Source organism: Eleginops maclovinus, chromosome 13 (genome assembly GCF_036324505.1).
Source record: "Eleginops maclovinus isolate JMC-PN-2008 ecotype Puerto Natales chromosome 13, JC_Emac_rtc_rv5, whole genome shotgun sequence".
Lineage (NCBI taxonomy): Eukaryota > Metazoa > Chordata > Actinopteri > Perciformes > Eleginopidae > Eleginops > Eleginops maclovinus.
The window spans coordinates 14,918,078-14,935,800 of NC_086361.1; the positions used below are offsets into that span (position 1 = coordinate 14,918,078).

Here is a 17,723-nt window from a genome sequence, read left to right on the forward strand (position 1 = left end):
TGTGTGTGTGAGAGAGAGAAGAGAGAGAGAGAGAGAAGCCCTACCCTATATAAATATAGGGTCGTTTTAGTGTTCTATTAATATAGGGTATTGGTATTAATTATACCAATTCCTGTATGCATGCGTTAAATAAACATGGTTCACTAGTCACTGTGTGCTCAGATAAGGTTCAGCATGGTAAGCCACATTTTTCCTATTAAATTTGACCTTGAAATTTTGCTACAAACGGTTGCATTTTGTGACCTATCCTCTGAATTGTAGTGAATTTGGCCTATCCCACTTGAGTCCCCTAGCGGAAGAAAATGGGCCTACAGTGAGAAATTAAAAAATAAGGATGAGCGCCATGTCTGATCCTCCGCTTGTGGAATAGAGAGGACGGCAGAGCGAATATAACCCGGGCCGGGGGTCCCGTCGGGGTTCCGTGTGAATCATGGCCGACAGCGCTGGGATTCAGCAAGGTTCACCGGCCATCGGGGCGGCGGGCCTGGTTCCGGCCGCTCCTGGAGCCGGGGGGACGGAAGGCTCCGGCGCCGCTGGAGGATCCGCACGTATCGCGGTAAAGAAGGCGCAACTCCGCTCTTCACCTCGGCCAAAGAAACTGGAAAAACTCGGAGTGTATTCATCCTGCAAAGTAAGCAATATCTGCAGATTGCTGACTCTTAAAACACTGGTTTGATGGGTTTATTCTTAATTAATCGCATTTCCTGTGCTTGGATGCAATAGTTTACAAAATGCAAGCGCAGCAAAGGAAGCCATTGCCGCACTCATTTTTTTTTTTTCATTTTGCATGCACGGACCGATTATTAAAACAGCGATATTAATAACGTAGTTAATGAAAGCGTTATTTCTGCAGAGCTCTTAAGCAGAGGCCTCTCCACTGCAAGCTTCCCGCTAGATGTGCAATGTTACTATATTTCTGTCTAGGTGGGGGGTCGGTGAACGTAAACATTGGCTTGGCGCTTGTACTTGGGAGTAGCTGGCGCTGTGCAGATGGGCTGCAATATCCCACTGTTTGTGCTCGTGCACGGTCTGTGGCTTTACAGGGGAAATGATACTGTACCCCATGTCGCCTGTCAACGCACGGTGTTAAATAGACAGTTTTGTATTGGTTTTATGCAGTAAATCATCCGCATAGTGGGACGGGGTCTTTGTTTTGACAGGGTGACAGCTGCTGAAGGGGCGGAGTTTGTTTTTGTTTCAATGCGCATGCTCAGTGCGGCAGCTCCAGCTGACGCTGACAGGCCGAAGATGCTGTTAAATATGTGTTAATGCTGCTTTTGCCCATTTATTAAAATAATAAATATATATCTAGGAAGTTGTTCTGTTCCCCTATTGAGCTATTCACTTTTAGGCACTGACTAAAGTGTGCAAGTGACTGAAAACAGCAACTCTTCTACTTTTTTATAAGATCAGTACAACCTGCATCAACAGCGAGAATTATGTGTTTCACAGAAAAAAGGTAATTAGTTTAATAAAGTAGCTTTGCCCTCATCTGTTTTCCTGCTTGTTTTTTCTAGGCAGAGGGAGCCTGTAAGTGTAACGGCTGGAAGAGTCAGAACCCCCCTCCTACGCCCCCACGAACCGACCAGCAGTCCAGCACAGTCAACCTGCAGGAGCCTTGCCGGAGTTGTTCTCACACCTTGGGTATGTCAGCAAGTATAGGAAATAAAGATATAGCTGTTTGGGGTATACAATTGTAAGGTTTATTCTTTGTTTCCTAGGTGATCATGTGACCCATCTAGAAAATGTTTCCGAGGAGGAAATGAACCGACTTCTAGGTATTGTCCTGGATGTGGAGTACCTCTACACATGTGTTCACAAAGAGGAGGATGCTGACACTAAGCAGGTCTACTTTTCTCTTTTCAAAGTAAGCCTCCACTTTTACAATCTAAACATACAAAAACATGATTTTATAACCAGCATTGTGCACATGTTAACATTCCCCTTTTTCTGCCTTTTTTTCAGCTGCTGAGGAAATCCATCCTACAGATGGGAAAGCCAATGTTAGAAGCACAGGAGAGTCCTCCGTTTGAAAAACCTAGTATCGAACAGGTATTCAAGTGTCTACCATGTAAATCAACTGAAAAATAAAATCAACACTCTTGTGTCTGTGTTCTTAGTCTATTATTTTCTCTTTCCAAATAGGGGGTGAATAACTTTGTACAGTACAAATTCAGCCACCTACCATCTAAGGAACGTCAAACAATAATGGAGCTGGCCAAGATGTTTCTCAACCAGATCAACTACTGGCAGCTGGAGACACCGTCCCAGAGACGACAGAGGGTTCCCAATGATGACGCAGCTGGATACAAAGCCAACTACACCAGGTAGCAGCACTGCCAGACGTCCTGCCATATATCCTGTTAACATAAATCACACCTGTTTACAGTCAGTTATTTCTGTGTTGTGCTCGTTATAGGTGGCTCTGCTACTGCAATGTGCCTCAGTTCTGCGACAGTCTACCCCGGTACGAAACCACCCAGATCTTCGGCCGGACTCTTTTGCGTTCGGTGTTCACTGTGATGAGAAAGCAGCTGCTGGAGCAGGCCAGACAGGAAAAGGACAAGCTGCCACCTGAGAAACGCACACTCATTCTCACACACTTTCCCAAGTAAGATAAACAAACATTTATAAACTCTAAAATGCCAAAGGATATACCACAAACTTAATTATATATTCAGACTAACCTATAATTAGCATTACAGCAGAGAAACCTACACTACACATTCATGCATGTTCCCAGTATAAAGCTACACAGTCACCACTTTCATGTATGTATACAGCCTTACAGCCTTTTTAATATAGTGAAGTTGTTTTGTTTTGTTTTGTTTTGTTTGGTTCAGGTTCCTGTCTATGCTGGAGGAGGAGGTGTACAGCCATAGCTCTCCAATCTGGAGCCAAGACTTTTTGGCAGGCGCGTCAGGAGGGCAGATCCCTATCCACACAGGTAGCACATACACACTCACATAACAGAAACACACTCCCTTTATGTCGACTCTAGAAAGCGTAAGATACAACACTTAAGAATATGATCATAAAAACATGTTGTGACACTATTTGTCCTCTCGGTTGCTCTGTAGTTATCAGTGCACCTCCTGTGGCCAGGCCGCTCTACTACAGCACCAGTCCTGTGTCATTGGACCCATCCATCTGCGGTAGCGTCAGTCCTGCCCGGAAAACCGCCTCTGTATTGGAGCCAAACCCAGGTATGACTGTCAAACCTGTAATTACTCATAAGGGTTACAATAACTCCACATTATTACAAAACATCTGTGAGAAAACAGTGAAGACTAGTTAGCTTTATGTTTTTCATTTATATGCACCTGAGTCTTCTAGCTAAGGGAGATATGTCTTGGCCATCTGATTTAAAATAAAATATCCCTAAAGTGCAGCAAACATTTTACCTCAAATACTTCTTTCAATGTTGCCCTTAAAACTTTATAAAGAAACAGAAGTGAAAAACATTACAGAATGACTTCTTCTATACTGAAATTAAGAGATGAACTCAGAGTAAGCTCACCATAAATGCTGGGTCACATCTTATCTGGATATAGATACCCTACTTAACTGCTGAGAATGTGTTTAAGAGACATGTAATTAGATAATATAAGATAAGATAAAACTTTATTGGTTGCCCGGGAAATTGCTGTTCAGCAGTTACAATACAAAGTGAAACAAGTGCAAATAAAAAGTCTAAGATAAGTATCTCCTTTGCTTACATGCAATATCACAGTTGGAGAAAAACGTAAACCCTCAGAGCCTCTCCCCCATGAGGAAAACAAGCGGCCCAGGGTGGTGGGGGACATCCCCATGGAGCTCATCAATGAAGTCATGGCAACAATCACAGACCCTGCCGCTGTTCCAGAGGTAACCATTGATCTTGAAAAATATCTTAATTTTAACGATTCACAAGACCCAATAACTTTGCATTCCCAAAGTATGTTGGTGAATATTATATAAATGTACTGAGATAAAGTGTTCTTCATTAGGTTAAATATGTAATATAGAAAATGAAGGAAAACAAATCAGTATGAAATTTAACAACTTACTGCCAGTCGTGTTTAATAGTGTCAATGATCTACTTGTGAGTCCAAGATAGTGTCAGTAATAGTTTTATGAAGTAGTGATGGTTGGTGTGTGTTTATCGTCACTCTTGATGATGTTTTTAAGAACAACCGTGATAATTCTTTCATCCCTACTTTCCTGTGCAGACAAGTCTGCTGTCGGCTCACTCTGCACGAGATGAAGCTGCCCGTCATGAGGAGCGCAGGGGGGTGATTGAATTCCACGTTATCGGTAACTCCCTAAACCAGAAGCCCAATAAGAGGATCTTGATGTGGCTCGTCGGCCTCCAGAACGTGTTCTCTCACCAGCTGCCACGCATGCCCAAGGAGTACATCACACGGCTGGTGTTTGATCCGTGAGTGCCACCGTACTTTATCACCTCATCCCATTCGGAGATCAAGTGGAGCGAGCTGACTGAAATGAATCTCTTTATTTTGACAGGAAGCACAAGACGCTGTCTCTCATCAAAGATGGCCGTGTGATCGGAGGGATCTGCTTCCGAATGTTTCCGTCGCAGGGCTTTACGGAGATCGTCTTTTGTGCCGTAACCTCCAACGAACAGGTCAAGGTGAGAGCACTTCCTATCTGTCAGCTCGGTGAACTGATTCTATGTGAAGGCTCAGTTTTAACTCTTTCCTTTTTGGGCTGTGTTTTTTTGAAGGGATATGGGACCCATTTAATGAACCACCTGAAGGAATATCACATAAAGCACGAAATCCTCAACTTCCTCACTTATGCTGATGAGTACGCCATCGGCTATTTCAAGAAACAGGTAACATGCTTTGAATACAAATACAGTTTTAGTCATAAGATGCAATATTCTCTCTCCCTCGTGCCTCCTGAACCTCTTGACCATGCGTACATAAAAACCTTAACATGACCTGCAAAAACAAACAAAAAACATTCAAATGTTTGAGACTTTACTGAACATATTATAATGAACTTTGCTTTTTTGATACTTTGAGAATCTGCCTTGTTTTATTCTACTACTGACATGTATTTCTAAAAGTAGCACTTGGCAGCATTTTTACTCCTTTTTCTAACTTTTACTTTTTGGTCTTGAAAGTCTCTTAATGATTTTGTTTTTAGCTACATAGTTGAAATGAAAGTTTGGCTTATTTCGGTAATGGTATAATCCAGTGTATGTACAGCTTAAAGAAAATAAAAATATTCTCTCTCTCAGGGTTTCTCAAAGGATATCAAGGTTCCCAAGGGCAAATATGTGGGCTACATCAAAGACTATGAAGGAGCCACGCTCATGGGCTGCGAACTCAACCCCAGCATTCCCTACACAGAGTTTTCCGTCATTATCAAGAAGCAGAAGGAGGTGTGTGTTTTCACATTCAAAACAGTGAACACTTTAAATTCTTCCAGCAATCACTATCTTTTAAATGTTTTTGTCTCCCTCAGATCATCAAGAAGCTGATCGAGAGGAAGCAGGCTCAGATCAGAAAGGTCTATCCAGGGCTTTCCTGTTTTAAGGAAGGAGTCCGGCAGATTCCCATCGAGAGCATTCCTGGCATTCGTACGTTATTTACAATATTGACTTTACAGCACATAGTTTATCAACACTATTATCCACTCTATTTCACTGTTTCAGTTGGATATTGGAGGTTAATTTGAGTTTATTTTATATCAACAGGTGAAACTGGCTGGAAGCCGATAGGCAAAGGGTAAGTTTGTCTCTACTGTACAATATATTAACTTAGCAACTTAACTTAACTTTTAGCTTAGAGTGCCGAATGCCAAACTCAATACATATGTCACTGTTTCTTATTTTACTTTAGCAAGGAACTGAAGGACCCAGATCAATTGTACAGCACTCTGAAAACCATCCTCCAACATGTGAAGGTGAGAAACAGATACCACCGTACACAGTGCAGTGTTACTTTAAAAGGAACATACAGTATATATTAAATGCTTTAGTGTTTTAAAAATTTGAATAAATCAGCTAAGTGGCTGTTTCTGTAAACCAATTTCCTCGAAATGTCAAGAGTGTCTGGTTTGTCAGTAGGCATCTCTGCAGCATCATTACAGTCAGGAATAACTGTGATGGCACTGCAGTGACACTTTCTACCTGTGTTTTAAAATCACAAAACCTTATGGTAGTCCTGAAAGCTTGTTTAAAGGAACGCTTCCTGAATTTGGGCTGGTTGCATTTCCCTGCATATTGAGCACATAGATACTTTCACGGTATTTATAGAGCCCATAGATCTGTTTTATAATAACACTTCATCAGACTGTTTGTTCTGTCTCAGAGTCACCAGAACGCCTGGCCTTTCATGGAGCCAGTGAAAAAAACAGAGGCCCCTGGGTACTACCAAGTCATTCGCTTCCCCATGGGTATGTATACCGTGTATATATCAGTGCAACACACTTGCTAATAGACTGACTTAATTCTTTAAAGAATAATAGAAAATAGAAAAAGGGGTAAGACATTGCAGATGATGCATGCTGGGTTCGTAGCATGTGTGTTCTGGCTGAAGGTCAGTCGCCACTAGAGGAAGCGCTCAATCTTTTTATAGTATTCATGCATCATGCTCCTAATGTTTCAGTCCATTTAAAAATCAAATGCACTATCCATCACATTTAGCCCACTTTTGATTATATTCATAGTTGCTAGAAGTGGTTCTACAGAAAAGAGGACGTTTGTTATGTGTTAAAAAGAGAAAAGCTATAGTTTTGGTATATATATATATATATGTTTTTCAGCTTTTGACAGTCAACATTCAAAGTAGTATAAATGGTGGACTTCACATTTTTTCTCCTCAGATCTTAAGACAATGAGCGAGCGTCTGAAGAGCAGGTACTACACAACACGCAAGTTGTTCATGGCCGACATGCAGCGCATCTTCACAAACTGTCGTGAATACAACCCTCCAGAGAGCGAGTACTACAAGTGTGCCAACCTACTGGAGAAATTCTTCTACACCAAGATCAAAGAAGCTGGCCTCATCGAAAAGTAGAAGAGTGGAAAAGAGACGTTCTCCTCACCTTAACAAAAGAGAGACTGAGACTATGAAGGGTTAAGGTTAGGTCATGGGTACTTGCATGTAGAAATTAAGAATAGGACTACTGATTACGGAGTTTCAGAAACACATATCTTAATGTAAAGTTGCGAAGGGGTCTCAGATCAGCACTCTTCAAATGTACAATGCATGCTGGGCCAGATCCTGAATCAGTAGCTTTGACTGATATAAACACTGAAAGATAGGCCACAAGGGAAGGCCCTTTTTGAAGGCCTGTGAGGCTGTTGCTGACACCAAGCAAAAGGAGAACTGTGTCTTTATATTTCACACATCCCATGGAAAAACAGGGCACAGGAAGGTGAGACATATTAAACAGGGCAGAAAACTTACGTTATTATTTCTGTCTTAGACTTTGAAAGGTAACACAGAATGACAGCTGACTGGAGATTCACCATACACCTTACTTTGTCGCCCCTTCATCTCTTCTCTATTTTCTTTTCGTACTTTCACCCCCTGCCTTTTTTGGGCGTCTGCCTCATCCTCTCAGTTGACTCAGGTAGAGTTCTAAAGAGCAGCGACCACCCCTACATTGTATTAAGTCATAACACAAGTGTTTCCTGTGAGGAAAGTGACCGAGACTTCAGGTTTTCCTGTCATTTTTACCTTGGTTCTTGTGCAGAGCGTTATAAAGGTCAACGTTTTTCTGTGTGCTGAGTTCATCCTGCCAAAAGAGGGATACATACTTTAAATGTGTACAGAGTTCAATTATTTTAAAGTACTTAAACCCACTGTATATTTTAAATGTGTATATATCATATATTTTCTGTTTCAGAACAAAAAAAACAATCTTTTCCCAATAAGCCACTTAGGGCAGTTTGACTATTGAATGGCACTTTTATTTTTCCAAGTATTAGTTAACATAAATAACAGCAGTCTTTTCTTCAGAATTTGTTTCACATTTGAATTAACGCTGTTGACAAAGGACTAATTCAATGATCTAGAGTTTATTCTTATTTATGTTCTGTAATTTAAAAGAATTATGCTTAAGACAAGGTCTTAATTTATTCTCTCTTATTTTTTGTCATGCAGATGGAGATTAATAACTTTATACTTTGGAGATAAATGAAAAGATTGTGCAATACTATGTAGTTTTGCTGTTTTGTAAAAAGGTGTTTGTACTTTTCAAACTTTAGGAAAAAAATACATTTTGTAAGATGTCTGGAAAAAATGATTTCATGCTCTTTGTACGACTGGTTTTAATGACATAGTATTAGCCTATTTTATAGACTGAATAAAACAGAAGTGAGGCTTAATATTGTTTCTAGTTTTTCAAAGTGTTCCTCAGGGTATCTGCAAGAATCCTGACATTTAATGTAATACCTTTTTCAAGCCTGTTTTAGTCCCTCGCTGCCAGTGGATTCTAACAGGTCAGTGACACATTTTAATGTAATACATTCATAATATGTTGTTGAACATGCTACATGATTGATTTATCAACTTTTCATACTTTTTAAGACATTGTGGACCACCTGATTCCATCAGCCAGTAATATTATATATATATTATAAGATTGCAATAGAGAAAAAATCCTTTATTGTCACGTCATACAGTATATTATATATAATTAAAAAATGTATGTAAATAAAATGTAATTAAAAAATAATTTGGCCATCTAAAACAGCCATTAATACCTTAGGCTAGAGATTAAAAGGAGAATTCAAATGTTGTTTGCTTTTCAGCGAAGTGAAAGAATAACATCTAGAAATGATCACAGCTGTTCACGAAGAAAAAAAACAAATGATCACATTAATCCAACAAATGACCCGATGCATTTCTCAACTGGCCATTAATTGATTTCCTTGATTTCTGCACAGACCTCCTTCCAGATTTCTGCTTGAAAATAGGAGAGCGGAGGAACTTCACGTCCGTGAACTTATCTCCGCGCCGAAGTTTCCTGTCAAGATGACAACGATAACATTTGAGCATCCATACAGTGAAATGTGAACATAAATGAAATCATTGAATCAGTTCGAGAAAGGGAAGCCTCATGTGAGCTTACACATTTAGCGGGGGTTCCTTGTAGTCCAGGACCATGGTGCAGCGCCGCTTGCGAGCAGGAACAGAAGTGGAGCTCCGGGCGTTGGCGATCTGCGAGCCACCACAGGAGACCAGGCGATAGGCTGCAGGGGACATATTGGTCACATCACACAGACTCAAATCCCGCCGCGCTTTCCTCACACCAAGCTTACCTGTAGAAACTGTGAAGGTAGGCGTGATCAAGAAGCAAGAAAAGAAAACAGAAGGAGTGGTTATTGATGTGCACACACCAGTGAACAGATACAGATAAAAGTGCGTAGGAGCTGATTCATGAGAAGTGACAGTTGGGTGAAAATGTGACCTGGCCAAGCCTCTCAAGGGCCCATGTGATGAAGATTTAATTTCACAAAGCAGCTTTGGGATGAGACAATACGTACGGTTCTTACATGTATTGACGCTCTTGCGTATTTTGTGTGGTAAAAGAGGAGCTCCTTCACCGGAGGAATCTCCAAAATTGGACAGGACGTTGTTAATTCTCTTCACCTCCTCTTCAACCAGAGGGCCGACAGGCAGCAAACAGTCCTTCTTACTAACCCCTGTGAGAGGCACTGAAAAATCAGGACAAAAATTCACACATAAGCAGTGACATAAGCTTAATTCAGGAATTATGATCCTTATGTCTTTGTTATAGGTCACACACAGTAAGGTCATTATGACACAAGAGAAGACTAACAAACATATTATTTGTTTTAACTATGTGCAATATGTATTGTTAATTTCATGTACATTGCACAGGAATATGGCAGCGACTGAACAGCACTATGTTTCTTAAGGCCTTTTAAGTGGCATTAGAAGATGAACACTATAACAAAAGGAGAGGCAAAGCAGAATCACCATGAGTATTTTCCTGTCTCAAGATCGCTGGGTCAGGGCTGTTAGAGAAGCTGCAGTCAGGATGAGCTTCCTCCATCTCAGGGTCTACAGCCTTAGGGCTCGACCCCTCATCCATGAAAACTAAAAACACAAAACAATGAAAAAAATGGTTAAAATATAACTAGGGCTCAGCCATATATACCTAAATCTTCTAACTCGGTATAGGTCGTCTCAGGTGTAGCATGTAGGAAGAGATTATGCATGAGATAAGCTATTATTATTATTATTATTATCATTATCATCATAAGCATGTGGCAAAGCCTTTTTGGTCCTCCTGTGTGAATAAATACAAATGCAAGGAGCTACAATAACTCTTATACAATTTACTCTTGTAATTAGGAGCATAAGTGCATTATGAACGCAGCTATCACCTTGTATACATGCATGCACATTGCACACAAAAACAGAGTAATCAAATTACGATAATAGTCTGGCTTAACTACACTAGGGTATTCCCATCTGCAGAATTATTGGAATATGTACGAAGGAATTGAACAATAAAGCTTAATGAATGAACGAATGAATGAATGAAGAAAATCTTGCGCAGACTGCTGTTAAATAGACATTTGGGTTGCAACTAGACCTTTACATATTATTCTCCACAACTATTATTCAGAGAAACCCTGCAAAAAATATGTTAAGTTAAAGACCCACCGAACTCAATGCTCACCAGAGGTTTCCTGTTGCGAAGGGACGTTTTCCTTCTGTCTGATGATTTTAGAGACCCGCCCTCTTCGAGTGGTAATCCCATTGCACTTGTCAAGGGAAGTCTGTCTCTGTGTGGTCTTCTCAGGGACATAAAGGCTGACCTCTGATTCAGACAATGACGAAGAAGAGCTGGACTCATCCGGTTTAAAAAACACAGGTAAAGCTTCAGTTTGTGGAGTCGGTTCCCTGACAGGTGTGGATGAATGGTTGTCCTCTGCCTTTGCCTTGAACGGTGTGACATGAACCGCCTCTTCACAGTCAAAGTCAAACGTGTCATTAAATCCCAGTGAGTTGTTGTGCTTATTCCCTTGTGAAAGACATGCTGTTTTGGCCCTTGTTGCTGGCTGGTCTCGACACTTGGAGCGAGCTCTGGGTTTGGGGTTCTCCCAAGGTTTCTTTAATGGGGCCCGGTCTGGTTTGCGGCCTCTCTCTGGTTTCTGTGCAGCAGGTTCTGGTTTTGGGCAGGGCTGCTGCTTAGCTCTTTTTCTGCTCAGCCTCGGCTTGTTGTTGTCTTTTGGTGGGACAGGTTCAGGAGTAGAATGATGAAACTCCACAGGGAAGTCATGATCTGATTTTGGAGCAACAGTTACCAGTGTAAAAATGAGCACATGTACTTTTTTAAATAATTAGTAAACTAGGTGATCAGAAGAAAAACCTATATTTCAATGTGTTTTGTTGGCTGCTCGAGTCCTCACTAACACTAAGAGAGTGGACCACATCAGTCCAGTTCTGAAGTCTTTACACTGGCTTCCTATCGGTCAAAGAATTGATTTTAAAATACTGCTGCCCAAAATACATTAAAGATATCCTGCCAAATTATCAACCATCCCAGAGTCTCAGGTCTTCTGGGATGTGTCTGCTTTCTGTTCCAAGAGTCAAAACTAAAAAAGGAGAAGCCGAGTTGAGCTTTTATGCACCCACTATCTGGAATAAACTCCCAGAATCCTGCAGGTCGGCTACAACTCTTGCTAATTTTATAACTAGACTTAAAACGTATCTTTTTACTGCTGCTTTTGATTAAGCTGTCCATATGTCACGCTTAAGTGTGGTTTTTATTCATGTATTTTGTACCTGTTGTGTTTATCCCACTTTGCTTCTTAATGACTGTTTTTAAATGCCATTTTTATAATGTGTTTCTGCTGCATTTGCTTTTTAATGTTGTGTATTTTGTTTTGTAAAGCACTTTGGATTGCCATGTGCCGAAAGGAGCTATTTAAATAAACGTGCCTTGCCTAGGGATAACACTCATGGCAGAATGGTTCACAATTCTATAAATTAATTAACATAAAATATAAAAATAAAAGAACTCAACTGAAAAGTAGTTAACAATTATGGATAATCCTTACCATTATTATTGTATTAAAGCAGCTGACTAGAGTAGTAATAATAGAATTTAGTAGTAGTGGTGTACCTGTACAAATTGGTGAGGCGCTAACCACACTGGGCTTATCAACGATCTGGCTGGTCTGCTTTCTCCTGTAAATCAAGAGGTAATATATCCCGATCATTCGTAAAACTCAGGATAAAAGAAAGTTTTGTCAAATAATTGATGTTAAAAAAAAAAGTTACCCAGGTGCATCCACATGGTGCTCAGGTTCAACAAGGGTGTTTGGAGGTTTGGTCTAAATTAATGAGAAAGAAATAATATGTTTTGTTTGTTAGGGTATCAAGTATTACAAAAAAAGACAGGAATAGTTTATCAACAAGCAGATCTTCTAGGTGTACCTTTGAGGGTTCAGATTTCCGTTCTTCGAGCTTCCTCTTGAGCATAATTAGGTGAAGGTACAAGGCATGTCGCTCACTTTTCAGCTGCATGATCACTGTATTGGCCTGACTTAACTTTTGCTTTTCAGCTTGCAGAGCTAGTGCCAGCGTCTTGTTGTTCTGCTGGACACCGAGTAGGATGGTGCTGGCAGATTGAACCACTATAAGAAAACATAGAATGGATTTTTTTTTTTTTTACTTCAGCAGCATGTACACTTCTGTTGCATATCTGCATCTATCGATCTGTTGACGGGCAAAATATGGCTTGTTTCCTTACCACTGGCTTTGTTTTTGGACCTGCCTCTGTTGGGAGCTGAGGCCCCCGCCAGCCGTTTATTCCTCTTTTCCTTCATCTTCTCCTTGATGTCCTCCAGACTCAGCTGGAAGGATTTCTTCTGGATCTGCCCGTTCACCATGGCTAAGGATACTTGATTAGTTAAATAGTGTAACTTTATCAAACACTTCGACATCGTAGCGTAGTGATAATATGCACCAAAACAAACGATAAGGCTAACATGCTAGCTACGTTAGCTCCACATTTACCGTAATCTAACAAGCCGTCTGCAGTGTGCCGTAATGTTAAAAGTACAATACAGTTGGACTTACCAGCAGGAGTATATCACCAAGCGTTTAAGAATGTTAACATTCACTTCAAAAAAGTTAGTTAGGTAGAAATACAAGAATTATTCCATATTAAAACAGCGTTGGTGGCATCGTTTCTTCGCGAGTTGACGTTCGAATTTTGAGCCGGGGCTGCTGACTGGTCAGAATTTGTTACAACGTCATTTCCGTCACATAAAACTAGTGTTCGCAAGGTGGCGCCAATGCATAGGAACAAACGATGAACATGTCCTTTATGAGGAGCTGTAACTGATTTAGTATTCATTATTTGTCTGCATATTTTGATCATTTATGACTAAACAGTAACGTCCGACCACCACACAGCAGCACACAGAATACCTCATTATAATTATTGCCGTCTAAATCGGCATCTTTTAACCCTTTTTCCTGTATAGCTGTTGGACTGGGAGGCAAACAAAGCAAACCACTGGGAATATGGAGGCATAGTACAATTATTTTTTCTTTAAAAAAGAAAGAAGGAAATTAGATTATCCCTCATCAAAGTTCAGGCTCATTCTGCCCATGAAAATTACTAATTGGCTATTTATAATTGACGGGAGAAGATAAGAGCTGGAGCAGTGCTGAAGTGCCGTGCTGCACGTGGATAAAGCTGATACTTGTGTTAATCTAAAAGCCCTATGATAGCCAATGTTTGAGTTATATTCCTTGAGGTTTTTCTGAAACTCGTTTGAATTAGATTGCATAGGAGCTCAGAGAGCAGGTCAAATATTAGATGAATGTAACTTTTTTATTTTAAGCTAATCCACTGCTTCCCGGTGAGGCTCCTATGTTGTTGCCCCCCACACACAAGTATGTCTTAATGCATACACAACATTTTCCTTGAGCTTTTTGCTTTAATGCCATAAGTACTTATAAGTACCCATTACTACCCTAAATATTCTATAGATATTGGAATGTAATGTAAAGCATACCTCTTCATGATCTCATTTACTTTCCAAAGTCAAACAGGCGTGTCTTATTTGGCAGGGTTCTGGGAAGAAACTCCCACCTTTACTGCAAACCACTGCAGCTAATGTAACATCCATTTGGACCTTCTGTCAGTGATGATCCAAGAAAGTGTCCATGACGGCCAACTGAATGGCATATTAAGGCTACAGGAGGGGCTTGGTAAAGCTTGGGTGTTTCAGTCTCACCCTGAAAACAAATTACTTCAGCAGGGTGCCTCAGCTGTGAAACAGGCCTAAACTTTCAGGATTCACGAATAACAAATAGCCCCAATTGTTGATTTAGCTGACTTTTCTCACAAATATTTGATGCTTTCTAAGTTCTCAATGGTTTTTTCCCCCCGCAAGTATGTGTTAGTAGCCATTAAGCTTTAAAACAAACTATGCACACATTTTTATACACTTAAAAATGTTTTAACCTGTAGCTGCAAGTCTTGTAGGTATGAGTGCTCTGTTACTAAGTGGGCTACAGACCTGTAATGACTCACTGTTTGAATAACAAGATCACTTCTTCTTTGTGTAAAAAGTGTATTTTCCTTTCTCAAATGTAAATGTTGCAGCTGTTCCCTCAAAGCAGGGAAATATTCAGTGATTGTTTTGTGTGAGTGCATCTGTATTAAAAAGTGGGGGGGGGAAGAAAGAGGAGGGAGAGAAACATAAAGACAGACAGCCGGAGGGACTCCACAGGTTTAATCTCAGCTTGCTTTAATGGACAAATCCATCACACAGTTATTTTATGCCACCCCTTACTATCCATGTGTCAGACGCCTGGAGAGAAATATATTATCACAGGTACAGCAAAAGGACAGAATAAGAGGGACTGATTGAAATGAAAATCGAGAGAGCAACGTCAAATTAGTGCACACATGGATACAAAGAACAGATTCAGACGACCATCGGCACAGATGAGTACTTTGCCTTTTTAATCTATGTATCTGACGTGATGGACTGATATAAGAGATAACAAACTGATTTCTGTCCATTCACTTCTCTAGCTCACTCATCACTAGCCAGACGGTCTGACTGGCCAATGAAAAGATCATCTGCTTTTCTACCAGATGAAAAGAATTAACTCTAATCTGTGCACTCGCTTCAGCTGTGGCCAAAAATATACAGCCCTACTTTTTAATATGGAAAATATGAGTATGGTGGCATAATGACAATTTATGATAATGAAATCATAACTAAGGTTGTTTAATCAACCCTCTTAAAAGCAACCTGTAAGACAGAAACAGCTCAGGAAAACAGATATGTCTTGTTTAATCATGCTTCATTGGTAGGGGGCAGAAAACCAGGAAGCCACCTACCTTCTTAGCATGTGTTTTACTGTTTAGTTCATAAAGGTCACACACGTCAATGAAAAATGTCAAGGATAACAGAATAAAGTTATCCCCTTTATGCTCCTTGACACAAGATAGCAAAGATGCAAGAGTCTTGTTACTCATGTTAGGGTACCTGTTCTTCTCATTTGCAAGTCGTCAAAAAGCCTTTTCAAACCCACACCAACACATTGATCATCTAATTAAGAAAAACGATATTTAGAAAAGTGCAGTGATATATGTGGAACATACCATAATGCATTTCGGTATTAAAGAGGAACTATAATATGACAATCTTTCCTTCTATGGGTGTCAGCAATGTCGGACTGCATTGCCAACAAACTGTAGCTTTTACCACAACATCCCTTTGAAACAGCAGCACAGAAACCCAGACACACAATCAGCTCTCTGTGGGGTGCAGCTCGGTCATTATGCCATGCAGCCTGCTGTTGAAAACCCTGCTGAGCCATTTGCTTCACAGCCTACATCCCCTCCGTTTACTTATCTGTTGCTCCATGCCATACCACTGCATTGCCTCCGCAGGGCCGCAAAGCCTCACCGGGAATTAACAAATCCTGTCTGCTGCTCTAAGAGCAACTATAGCTACGGAAGGAACTTGAACTGACAGGTTTGTTAAAAGTTTAAATCTGGACAACTGTTAATGTGTGTTGACCCAGACAGATGGTGCTTGTGCCACAGCTCCCCTCTGCCCACTCAGCTTTTGTCTACCCACTAGAGCCAGAGAAACTCAGCTACCAAGGCCAGCTTTTACAGGTATTTCAAACTATGCTATATCCCTTAACTTAACTCTTTCTCCTGTGTTTAAAGTATAATAATGGTGTTTTGGTGATACATTTGAGCTGACTGAATGAACTTAATTGATAATGCATTCATATGAATGCCAACAAAGTACTTGGATTTTAAGTTTTATTTTCCAGTTGAGATTCAGAGAGAGATTTTTTTTCCAACAGTCATCTAAGTGTATCTGATTGCACTTATCCATGACCACCTTTGTTTTATTATATACAGAAGTCAAAATGCTGCATCCCCGCGCCAAGAGCTCGTTACGTTCTTTTTCTCTGTGACCTGCCCTCACGTGGCATGCAAAAGACTGTGTTTTACCTTTGTACTCTCTCCAGGTATCTGAGAATAAAACATTCCGTGGATGCCAAGACAGACTTTTTGTTGCTGACATATGTTTATGTGTGCATGCCTGCCACGAATTCGCTAAAAGAGTGAGAGACAGAAAGGCGATGGGGAGAGTGACCGGGAATGTAAAGTGAGATAACGAAAGAAAGATGACAAAAAGTGAGGGAGAAAAAAGGCAATGAAGGAAGATGAGAAAATGAGCCAAGGAGTAAAGAGGACAGAGAAGGTCTGGATTCTGAAAGACTGCAGATAAAAGAGCATCCCACACACAGATGTTCACAATCATCCCCCCAGAAAATGAATAGTGATGGTAATGACTGCTGTGACAACTAGGATTATCAGGAGCCGTGATTGATTTGAATGTAATTCTCTGAATTGGCCTGTAGAATTATTTGCTTTGGAGCGTCTGCTGGAGACAGAAGAAAAAATATCTCACTAATTACTCCAGTTTAGTGTCTGTTGGCTGATGAAAGACTATAACAAAAACATAGTCTGAGAGGTCGTAGAAAGTTGAAAAAGCAGTGATCACTCATCCCCTGTCCTGATTAAGTATGTTAAGACTTGGACCTCAGAGAAAGGTTAAAATAACCATCATTCACTTAACATCAGCTTAGGAGTCTCATCAGTGGAAGCTGTCTCAAGTTTTTGGGTAAAAACGAGAACATTTGATCTCTATACAGTAACCCATCAATGCCTGAAGAGAAGCAGTACACATTCTTTTGAACCACTTATCAATTTGAGCCACACATTGCTTGAGGCTGCAGAGTAGCAAACATCATCAGGTAGACACAGACAATAAAGTCAGGCTGAACATTCCTGCCTTGATTTATCTCAGAGAATGAAGCTGGAGGGGATAAAGAGCAATGGTTTATCTGTACTCTTATAAACTCTTCAAAGTCCTCTGAAGCCAAGTATATGGTCTAGGTATGTACCCTTTTCATTTAGTTTTTTCTGGAAATACCTGAATAAAGACCAAGTATAGATTTTTGCGTGCTACTAAGTGGTTAAGAGGATGAAATGGGCTTTAGTGTGTGTCTGAATGCAGAGAGTTATGGGTCTTGGCGGAGGTGATGGCAGTGATGGGTGAACACGTATGCAAAAAGCTGAAAAGACTTGTATAGACTTTTGTAACAGCATATGCATCTTATGTAATAGAACAAAGATGTATTACTATATGAAATTCTTACATTGAA

The 17,723-nt window shown here is 40.4% G+C and overlaps 2 protein-coding genes across 8 annotated transcripts; one reads left to right on the forward strand and one right to left on the reverse strand.

Moving 5' to 3' along the window:
• Positions 1–344: 344 nt before the first annotated feature.
• On the forward strand, positions 345–8,347 carry kat2b (K(lysine) acetyltransferase 2B). Of its 3 annotated transcripts, none has more exons than XR_010167162.1 (18): positions 345–631; positions 1,518–1,644; positions 1,722–1,867; positions 1,966–2,052; positions 2,146–2,327; positions 2,420–2,611; positions 2,844–2,947; positions 3,081–3,206; positions 3,734–3,867; positions 4,212–4,420; positions 4,507–4,633; positions 4,727–4,837; positions 5,249–5,392; positions 5,476–5,590; positions 5,708–5,742; positions 5,857–5,916; positions 6,324–6,408; positions 6,838–6,885. XR_010167162.1 is itself a non-coding variant. In XM_063899491.1 (18 exons), exons 1-18 carry the CDS (start codon positions 431–433, stop codon positions 6,842–6,844), a joined length of 2,211 nt encoding a protein of 736 aa, XP_063755561.1. In that variant the 5' UTR covers positions 345–430; the 3' UTR covers positions 6,845–8,347. The 3 variants fall into 3 exon arrangements, 2 of the variants coding, with proteins under 2 accessions (XP_063755561.1, XP_063755560.1); XM_063899491.1 differs by having other exon boundaries at positions 5,708–5,738; positions 5,853–5,916; positions 6,305–6,408; positions 6,838–8,347; XM_063899490.1 differs by having other exon boundaries at positions 5,708–5,738; positions 5,853–5,916; positions 6,838–8,347.
• On the reverse strand, positions 7,952–13,263 carry sgo1 (shugoshin 1). Of its 5 annotated transcripts, none has more exons than XM_063899494.1 (10): positions 13,083–13,263; positions 12,754–12,894; positions 12,438–12,637; positions 12,282–12,334; positions 12,124–12,188; positions 10,675–11,280; positions 9,966–10,085; positions 9,509–9,667; positions 9,094–9,292; positions 7,952–8,988 (listed from the first exon to the last, which is right to left on the reverse strand). In XM_063899494.1, the coding sequence occupies exons 2-10, from the start codon at positions 12,890–12,892 to the stop codon at positions 8,841–8,843; spliced, it is 1,689 nt and encodes a 562-aa protein (XP_063755564.1). In that variant the 5' UTR covers positions 12,893–12,894; positions 13,083–13,263; the 3' UTR covers positions 7,952–8,840. The 5 variants fall into 5 exon arrangements, with proteins under 5 accessions (XP_063755564.1, XP_063755565.1, XP_063755562.1 ...); XM_063899495.1 differs by having other exon boundaries at positions 7,956–8,988; positions 9,094–9,214; positions 9,509–9,679; positions 13,083–13,256; XM_063899492.1 differs by having other exon boundaries at positions 7,957–8,988; positions 9,509–9,679; positions 13,083–13,258.
• Between the last annotated feature and the right edge of the window lie 4,460 nt (positions 13,264–17,723).